This window comes from Piliocolobus tephrosceles, unplaced genomic scaffold (genome assembly GCF_002776525.5).
Source record: "Piliocolobus tephrosceles isolate RC106 unplaced genomic scaffold, ASM277652v3 unscaffolded_39366, whole genome shotgun sequence".
NCBI classification, from domain to species: domain Eukaryota; kingdom Metazoa; phylum Chordata; class Mammalia; order Primates; family Cercopithecidae; genus Piliocolobus; species Piliocolobus tephrosceles.
In genome coordinates this window covers 9,673-19,776 of record NW_022323605.1, presented here as the reverse complement: position 1 = coordinate 19,776, position 10,104 = coordinate 9,673, and the positions used below count along the sequence as shown (strand labels likewise).

Genomic DNA, 10,104 nt, shown 5'->3' with positions numbered 1-10,104 from the left:
TGTGAATGTACTAAAAATCATTGAATTGTACAGTTGAAAATGGTGAACCTGATGGTATATAAACTACATGTTAATAAAAAGGGGGACTCACAAAAGAAAACCAGCCCTCTATTCTGGTGGTCAGGGAGATATTGGATTAAATGGCCTTGGACAACAACCCTCTCTCTGGTCACAGGCATTCTTCAGATTACAAGACATTCCAGGGAAAACACTGGAATGAGTCTGAAGCCAGGTGCTAAATGGTAGGACCACTGAGCAATGTTGTGATCCTGACAGTTCAAACAACTTATTTTTCTGCTTCATTTTTAAATGAAAAATTTAAAAACTGCCATTCAAAATGGCCCATTTGTTTCCATTGTTCTTCTCAGTGTCAGCCTGTTAACTCAGTGTATTAGTCTGTTTTCATGCTGCTGATAAAGACATACCCGAGACTGGCAAGAGAAAGGGGTTTAATTGGACTTACACTTCCATGTGATTGGAGAGGCCTCCGAATCATGGTGGGAGACAAAAGTTATTCTTACATGGTGGCAGCAAGAGAAAATGAGGAAGGAGCAAAAGAAAAAACCCCTGATAAACCCATCGGATCTCCTGAGACTTGTTAACTATCACGAGAATAGCACAGAAAAAGACCAGTCCCCATGATTCAATTACCTCCACGAGGGTCCCTCCAACAACACGTGGAAATTCTGGTAGATACAATTAAAGTTGAGATTTGGGTGGGGACACAGCCAAACTGTATCACTCAGCAAGGTAGGTAACTTTCTCACTGACTCTATCCAACAGAAAATATCTGGGATGGTTGCAAAGGTCACGGGAGGTGACTGGCAGGATCACTGCCAAGGTAGAGCATTCAAGAGAAAGCAATAGAATCCTGTTCTCCATAGTATGCTATGAGATACTGAAGTACACTTCTTCGGTATATCTTTGGACTCAAAATTAGAATTATGCTCCTTGTTATACAGAAAAATAACTAATGAAATGCATAGGATGACAAAAACTTTCAGAACTGAAGAACAGGAAATGTAAGCTTTTTAGTTGTTTGGTGTTCCAAGTAAGCCTTAAAGACAATGCAACATCCAAGAAAAGAATGGCCCTTTTTGTGTGTTTGTTTTGTTTGTTTGTTTGTTTTTTAAAAAACATTGGGAGTTGTATACAAAGGAAAGGAGTTGAAATTAATGAGAGGAAATTGGAATTCTAACCTTATTCTCATTAGCAATAGAAAGTCACCTACATTATTTCAAATGAGCCAGTGATTGCTTATTTACATTTTCATTTTTTCCCTATAGATTAAAAAGGAAGTACAATGGTAGAACAGTAACCGTATCCTTTGTCATGAATGTTCTTACTCATCAAGGTTAAGTGTTAGCCTGCTTGTGAAATCTCCTCTCCACAGAGGGAGAGGCAGCAAGAAAGTCACCTACATGTATTTAAAATGAGCCAGTGATTGCTGATTTGCATTTGCATTTTTTCCCTGTAGATTACAAAAGAGTGTTAGCCTTCTTGTGAAATCTCTTCTCCACAAAGGGAGAGGCAGCAAGAGGAGAGGCATAAATTCAGGATCTCATCCTTCATTCCACAGACACACACAGGTTCACAGGCTCTCTGCCCACGTCTGCTTCCTCTAGGAATACAGGTAAGTGCTTCAAGGCACTCCAGCTTAATAACATGAATTATTTTTGAGAATAATAATGATACTGTGTTCTATATCATGCATCTCCTGCATTCTCTCTGATTATGTTTTGCTTATTCTGCCAGGGCATAATTAAAATATCTATTTCATCTGATTTGTCCTTTATGTAAATTACTTAGTTCCAAGTAAACCAAGGCACCCTGAGGAACACAGAGGAAGAGTGCCTTGCAGCCACAAAGCCTTGAAGGAAACGTCAGGGATTCCTCTTAAGAGCCGATTGGATGTGATCCACAGAGGTCTCCTGTTAGCATTCATTATAAAGCCTTCCTACCTACCCCATTGTAACCAGCAAGGAAGGAAAGATAAAGAGGGTCTATTACTTATTTACAATAGTCTTTAAAAACAGTAATTTTGTGAGCCTCTTAATTAGGACATTAATATATTCAATATAAGCACATTGTAGAAAGATTGAAATGCTACAAATGAGAAAAGAAAAACTTTAAATGTCAAAATCTCACAACCCAGATATGTCATTTCTTTAAGAAAATCATACTACAAAATACCACTCCATTTATTAAAGTCATTCTGACAGGAATCTGATGCTTTTCCAGGAGTCCAGATCACATCGAGTTCGCCATGAATTCACTCAGTGAAGCCAACACCAAGTTCATGTTCGATCTGTTCCAACAGTTCAGAAAATCACAAAAGAACAACACCTTCTATTCCCCTATCAGCATCACATCAGCATTGGGGATGGTCCTCTTAGGGGCCAAAGACAACACCGCACAACAAATTAACAAGGTAGGTATCAGCTTCATTACGCTGTCCTGTTGCAGCTTCTCTCTGTGGTTTCGGCGGCTAGCATGCAGATGGTAATAGATGTGGTGGCCTGATGGGTAGCCCAGGGGGCTGAGCAGGAATTCCCATAACTGTGAGCCCACTGACTTAAACAGATCTTTTGAGTAAAGTTTTCTTGTCCCGCTTCATGTCTCTTCCAGGTTCTTCACTTTGATCAAGTCACAGAGAACACCACAGAAAAAGCTGCAACACATCACGTGAGTCACAGAGCACTTTTGTTCAGCTTTAGATCCCTAAGCAGGTCATAGTTTAAACCTGGAACTTCACAGAAACTAAGTAAAGGCCATTCTTAGGGGAAAGCCTGGATGAAAAGATTGAGACATACAGAGTGGGTTGGCATTTCATGGCACATAATTGTTATTCCTTGTTTCTGCGTTACTGAAAGACAGTCAGTGCTGTACTTCAGAGCATAGGTCTGGATCAGGATAGCGTGGGTTCAAACTCCAGCTTTGCTCTTCACAAATGGTGAACGAGCATGACACAACTGCTCGGAGTCCCAATGACCTCATCCCAGAAAACTAGGGGTAATAAAAAATCTGACTCAATACATGCAAATACATGCAAACATTTATAACAGTGCCCTGCCCATAAAAAGTCATAATAAATGTTATTATTATTATAAAATAGCTATCATTATACTAATCACAAAAATGTTACAAAAATACTTTAATTTTAATTGAGTCATTAATGAGATTAAGAGGAATAAGCACAAGTCCAAGTATATTTTGAAAAATGATTTCGGCCGGGCGCGGTGGCTCAAGCCTGTAATCCCAGCACTTTGGGAGGCTGAGACGGGCGGATCACGAGGTCAGGAGATCGAGACCATCCTGGCGAACACGGTGAAACCCCGTCTCTACTAAAAAAAAAAACAAAAAACTAGCCGGGCAAGGTGGCGGGCGCCTGTATTCCCAGCTACTCGGGAGGCTGAGGCAGGAGAATGGCATAAACCCAGGAGACGGAGTTTGCAGTGAGCCGAGATCACACCACTGCACTCCAGCCTGGGCGACAGAGTGAGACTCTGTCTCAAAAGAAAAAGAAAAAGAAAAAAGATTTCTATGGAATATATTGGTTTAGAGCCTTAATAGTGCAAAATGCTTTGCTGGAAAGTAGAAGTTTCTCGATTTAACAGGCTTAGGTTCAAAACTTGGCATTTCTAATTTACATCTCTATAAAGAGGTTTATTTTCCATTCTCTGAGCTTTCTTGTTTTCACCTGAATTGAACTAAAGACTTAGAGTTACCCATGTAAAGTCCTTAGCCATCTACCTGGCACACACTGCTCTTATTTGCAGAGAATGACAATCATGAGGAAAGAACCATAGATCAGTCATTGTGTCTTACAAGATAATACCACCAACAGGTATAACAGGGCTTCCTGGCATAATCTATTTAAAATATCCAACCTTCAACATACTCATATCCTTGATGGCTGTTAGAAGTGAAATATGGTCCTTGCCCTTAAAGAGATGAGATTTTAACTGGGAAGCTAAACCTAACCCTTTAACCCAACAAAGAGAAAATCCAGTGGTAGACAGTGCTGCATCTTTAGTTCAGAAGAAAAAAGATTGGAGTACATTAGTGCAGGAAGAATTTTCTGGAAGAAGTCAAACATAAGGTAGATTTTGAAGAGTATTTGAGGTGAAATACACCAAGTATCAGGGAATAAGCAGAAAGGTCATCACTGAGGATACCAGCCTTTAGGAACTGATCTAACAGACTTAGCACAGGCTTAGAATTTACATTGATGCAGTAATTCAGTGATCTCCTTCTTTGACGTTTGAAGGTTGATAGGTCAGGAAATGTTCATCACCAGTTTCAAAAGCTTCTGACTGAATTAAACAAATCCACTGATGCATATGAGCTGAAGATCGCCAACAAGCTCTTCGGAGAAAAGACGTATCAATTTTTACAGGTAAATTTCACCTGACCTACCCACCTTTCGTCTGCAGCCTGGTGTCTGTGTCTCTGAGTGGCCTAATGGAAGAAAGCAAGGCAGATGAGCCTGGCCTACCCAAGTGGGGAGCATTTACTCAGAATGCATTAAGTCCATTTCCACAACTCTCCCCCACTGGAGTGTTCCAGACCCTGACAATACATCAGTGAAGTGTGCATTTAGGGATAATCTTGTAATAAAAGAGGAGGTTGGGTAACAGAGTGAGTAAGAGCAATAAGTAATAAGATACCGTCAATAAACTGGCACTGACTCAGTCACAGAGCATACATCTTGGTGGGAAATGTATGACTAATGGGATATTATTGGAATGGGCAGGCTTGGGTGAGTTCCTGAGGACAGTTGAGGAAGTACCAGGAAATACTGAATGCACAGGATGAAAGATAAAAACAAAGATCAGAAACATCATGGTTAAAATTACTGGAGAGATGTCTGAGAAGCAATGAATCTCCTTCAGGGAAGCCTGCTCTGCAGTTTGCAAACGACAGCCTCTTCTGCTTCTGCCTTTTGCCAGATGATATTGACCTTCAGTGACCTCTTTCTTGCGCCAGCCCGCATTCCCCTTTCGCATTGCCTACGTGGCACCTATGTAAAAATATGCATAGACAGGAGATATTGTATCTGTTCAGGGTCTGGATTCAGTATACTATTATTATAAATAACTAAGTTTGGTAATATATAGTTACATAAATTACTCTTAATTCCTACTTTCTTCCTTCATATCTCAAAGGAATATTTAGATGCCATCAAGAAATTTTACCAGACCAGTGTGGAATCTGTTGATTTTGCAAAGGCTCCAGAAGAAAGTCGAAAGAAGATTAACTCCTGGGTGGAAAGTCAAACGAATGGTAGGAGAACCGCCCATTATAGAAACACCTTTGAGAAACCTACGCGAGTGAGCCCTGTGCCTGTCACTGCATGGGGACCAGCGGTGGGGATTGAGATGGCTTTGCAGGGAGGGCTGAAGAGGGCACTCCAGATGAAAGATTTGTCCAACTGAATATGAAGAGAGCCTCGGGGAGCCAAGGAGGAAATCACAGGAAGCCAATTAGATGGAAACACATCTGGAGAATTATTTGCTTATGGCCCTGCATGACAATAGCTTTGTGGATCCCCTGTCTCTGCTCAGGCCCATTTTGAGATCATGTCCTTTTCTTTAAATCGGAGCCAAATTTTTATGATGAATATTTAAAAGAAAACATTAGAAAGCGTCTCTCATCTCCTTTACTAATTGGGAAAGAAGCAGCTCTCTGGTAAATCAACCTTTTGCCTCTGAGCTTTAGTTGCCTGGACCACATCTGTAGCCACACGTTCTGCAGCGATTATCATGGCTGTCTTCTCCATCAAGGGCAAAAAGCTTAACAAAATCTCCATTCCATAGACATCTTTCCTACCTCCCACCTCTCATTACAGGCCAAACTTACAGCAACTCAACATGAGAGTGAATAGGAAGACACCTCCGGAAGTAGTGTCTGACAGCACAGGGCACGCGTTTCATATTATAGAGCTTGAGTCACTTGTCCTAAAAAGCAATTAGAGCCTACATCCTCTGATTCAGGACCCCATAGTTAAAAGAAAAATAATCGGAAGAGGAGGGAGGGAGAAAGGAAAGATGTGTTGAAAGAGTAGATAAAATCAGTGTATCAGTATTCCAAATCAGATGACTAGGGTCACTCATATACAGAGAACCGAAACTCTTTCTCTATCACAAAAAGTGATGTCTCAGTCAAGGGTAACTTTATCTGACTGGAGCCTTGAAGAAAGGTGCATCTGGTGAGCCATTGGACAGTGAGTCTAATAATTCAATGATCAAAGTCAGTGAGTCTCAAGTAAGGATTTGAGAGAATAATTAACGATCAGTCACGAACATTTGCAAAGCATCTTCCAGACAAACCATTTGTACCTTGTATAAAAGACTCTTTCATTCTTTCCCTTGCAGAAAAAATTAAAAACCTATTTCCTGATGGGACTATTGGCAAGGATACCACACTGGTTCTTGTGAACGCAATCTATTTCAAGGGTCAATGGCAAAATAAATTTAATAAAGAAAATACTAAAGAGGAAAAATTTTGGCCAAACAAGGTATTGTCTATATTTTATTTATATAATATAATATGTTAATAAATTTAAACATTTCTGATGGAATGTACCATGACAAGTAAAAAATAAAATTTTTCGTGTCTGTTATTTTGTTGTTTTAGTCTTATAACTTTATTTAATAAGAAATACCTGAAGAAATTTTTGTCTCTAACTCATTGAATTCCTGGGTTATTTCTTAGAAGAAGAAGGATGTGTTGATATCTCAATAATATTATCTTTTTTGTCCTATGTCTCACGTGTTATTTGTTGGACACATTGACTTATTGCAGAATACATACAAATCCGTACAGATGATGAGGCAAAACGAGTTCTTTAATTTTGCCTTGCTGGAGGATGTACAGGCCAAGGTCCTGGAAATACCATACAACGGCAAAGATCTAAGCATGATTGTGCTGCTGCCAAATGAAATCACTGGTCTGCAGAAGGTAAGAACTAGAATCTACAACTCTTCCTTCTACTGTCTGACATTTTCCCAAAGATACCAGGTTTAAACTAGGTAAAAGCTTGTGACTAAGTTACCTCAAAATAATGAAAAATTCAAAATGAGGAATGATGACTCACCTTCATATTACAAATATTTAAGCATAGGGCCTGATACAAACTGAAGGCTTAGTGAATGATTAATTTATTAGAGTTACATCCATTGGATATCAATTTGATGATATTATTAGGCAGCAATTTAAACTTGACTGGCAGAAATTTAAAGCAATGTGAGGGAAGTTTACAAATATACCAAGTAAAAAAGGGAATAGAAATTTAGGAATTTAGGAATTGCAATTTAATAATTGCAATGTATACTAAACAATGTATAAGAAAAATAAGATGAACCTGTTAAAAATTGACACATGTAGTAGGCTGTTGGCACAAGAAATAGTGATACATATAGTTCATTGTGTACAAAATAATGTGATGATATTTTTACATGTGTATTATACAGTTTTATACATACATATGTACGCATTACATACACATAGAAACATGATTCTGTTTTTACATACTATATATACATATACACATGAAACCCAATGTATTTATATATTCAGGACTCATATTTTGCCTATTAGAATAATATCTAATAAAGTGAACCTTCTGTATTTCACATTTATTGCCAAAACAAGAATTCTCCACATAGTCAATTCATTCTTAAGGTGTATTAGAGATTGATAGTTAGTCATATCAGTTTCTTTTTTCCATTTGTATAGCTTGAAGAGAAACTCACTCCTGAGAAACTGATGGAATGGACAAGTTTGCAGAATATGAGAGAGGCACGTGTGGATTTACACTTACCTCGGTTCAAAGTGGAAGAGAGTTACAACCTCAAGGACACGTTGAGAAACATGGGAATGGTGGATATCTTCAGTGGGGATGCAGACCTCTCAGGCATGACCGGGAGCCGCGATCTCATAGTATCTAAAGTCCTACACAAGGCCTTTGTGGAGGTCACTGAGGAGGGAGCGGAGGCTGCAGCTGCCACCGCTGTAGTAGCAGGGTTTTCATCACCTCCTTTAACTAATGAAGAGTTCCATTGTAATCACCCTTTCCTATTCTTCATCAGGCAAAATAACACCAACAGCATCCTCTTCTTTGGCAGATTCTCATCCCCTTAGATGCAATTAGTCTGTCACTCCATTTGGAAAATGTTCACCTAGAGGTGTTCTGGTAAACTCATTGCTGGCAACAACAGATTCTCTTGGCTCACATTTCTTTTCTGTCTCATCTTGATGATGATAGTCATCATCAAGAATTTAATGATTGAAATAGTATGCCTTTCTCTCTTTCTCTTTATAAGAACACATATAAACCTACTTTTTCTTACAGAAAAATTCTCCTTGAGGAAAAATGTCCAAGATATGATGAATAATTTAATACTGTATCTTCTAAATTTGAAATGTAATTCTGTTTGTGACCTGTTTTAAATGGACCAAACCAAATCATACTTTCTCTTCAGACTTAGCAACCTAGAAATCCACATTTCTTTGAATTTAGGTGATACCTGAAATCCTTCTTACATTTCTAAATTTTGTGATTCTATAAAACACATCATCAATAAAATCATGACTTATTAAATCATTTTTGCTCTACCTTTTTTCTCTGGAAAGGGGACATGTCCAGTTACACATAGGAAAGATAATTTAGATATATGTTAATCATATACAAAGGAAAATTAAAAACAGAGTAGTTCATGATGAGCCTGGAGTAGAAGGCAGATCCCAGAACAGGAGGAGCCTTGTAAACCACATTAGGAACTTTCTATTTTATGCTAAATGGGATAAGAAACACATTATAGGCTTTGATTGTTTTTTGTCAAAGAGGGGCATAAAATTATCATATCTTCATCTTGAAAATACATCTCTGGCTACTCTGATCAATGGATATGAGGAAAGAACAGTGTGGTTATCATATATAAATTAGGAAATCATTAGAGTATTGGGAGTGGAAATGGAGAGAGAGAAACAGCCTGGGAGAATTATTTAGGAAGTAATAGTTGCAGAAAGACATCTAAGTTTCTGTCCTAGCTGACTGGTTAGATGGAAAAAAAAGTTGTTTTTGAGAGAAAAAAAGGCCATGTGTTTAAATTTGTACTTGTTCAATTTGGGGTACTTTTAAGATCCAAATGCATTTGCCTGGCAGGCACTTGAGGATATTTGTCTAAATCTCAGAAACAGAATATGATCTGAAGCTCTAAATTTGTGATATTCAATATAAATACTTTACGGTCATTGGGATAAATATGGTAATTGTAGCTAAAAGCAAAGATAAGATCTTAAGAAGAAAGGATAAAGTTAGAAGAAAGAAGAATCTAGAATTGACCTTAAAGTATACCAATATGTGTAAAAATCAGGAGTTGATCATTTTTATTTTCCAGAAAATAGCTTTTCTTAGGGTTCCATATTTACTCTCACAGATTCTTCTCAGTCAATACTGAATCGTACCTGGTTTTATAAAACGTAAGTTTTAGAGAATTTGAACAAGGCTGAAGTTTTCTTCAGCAAGAGTCAGCAGTCCAGGATTAAGGCAGAAGAAACAAATGTTTCACCACTTAACTGTGAGACTTGGTCAAGTTGTCGAGGGACTTGACAGACTAGCCAGAGAATGTATAACATGAACAATCTGTTCAGTGAATGGAGCTGGGGAAAGAAAGCAAAGAAGGATGTGGTAGTCTTGAAGAACAGATGTGCATTACAATATTTACTGAGGTCAAATAAGGATGGTATTGAGTTTACGAGAAATATGAAGAGGTCAGAAGTTTGAGCCAGGACCTATGATTTTGAAGTGTGCTTTAAAATGATAAATTGCAAGGAATTAGGAAGCTCAAATTCTGCCCACTAGGTGAGAATTAATTTCTAATGATTCAATGAAGCTGAAAATGGTAGAGTGAATAGTTTTGAAGAACTGATTGTTAGAATCACTGGACCGTATTTTTCAACTATTATTAATTTTTCTGGGTTTAAAAGAAGGGACTTTATAATAATGGAAATGTTAAGTCAAAGGCTCATAAGCATTAGACTCTTTTAGAGTAGAGGGCATAGTTGATACTTAGGAGAATTGAAATATTTACATACATT

The 10,104-nt window shown here is 38.1% G+C and overlaps 1 protein-coding gene across 1 annotated transcript; it reads left to right on the top strand.

Annotated features, from left to right (window-relative positions):
• Positions 1-1,516: 1,516 nt before the first annotated feature.
• LOC113223174 (serpin B4) lies at positions 1,517-8,608 on the top strand. The gene is made up of 8 exons (XM_026452719.1): positions 1,517-1,633; positions 2,242-2,431; positions 2,629-2,685; positions 4,271-4,399; positions 5,169-5,286; positions 6,378-6,520; positions 6,808-6,963; positions 7,741-8,608. The coding sequence occupies exons 2-8, from the start codon at positions 2,267-2,269 to the stop codon at positions 8,143-8,145; spliced, it is 1,173 nt and encodes a 390-aa protein (XP_026308504.1). The 5' UTR covers positions 1,517-1,633; positions 2,242-2,266; the 3' UTR covers positions 8,146-8,608.
• Positions 8,609-10,104: the final 1,496 nt, after the last annotated feature.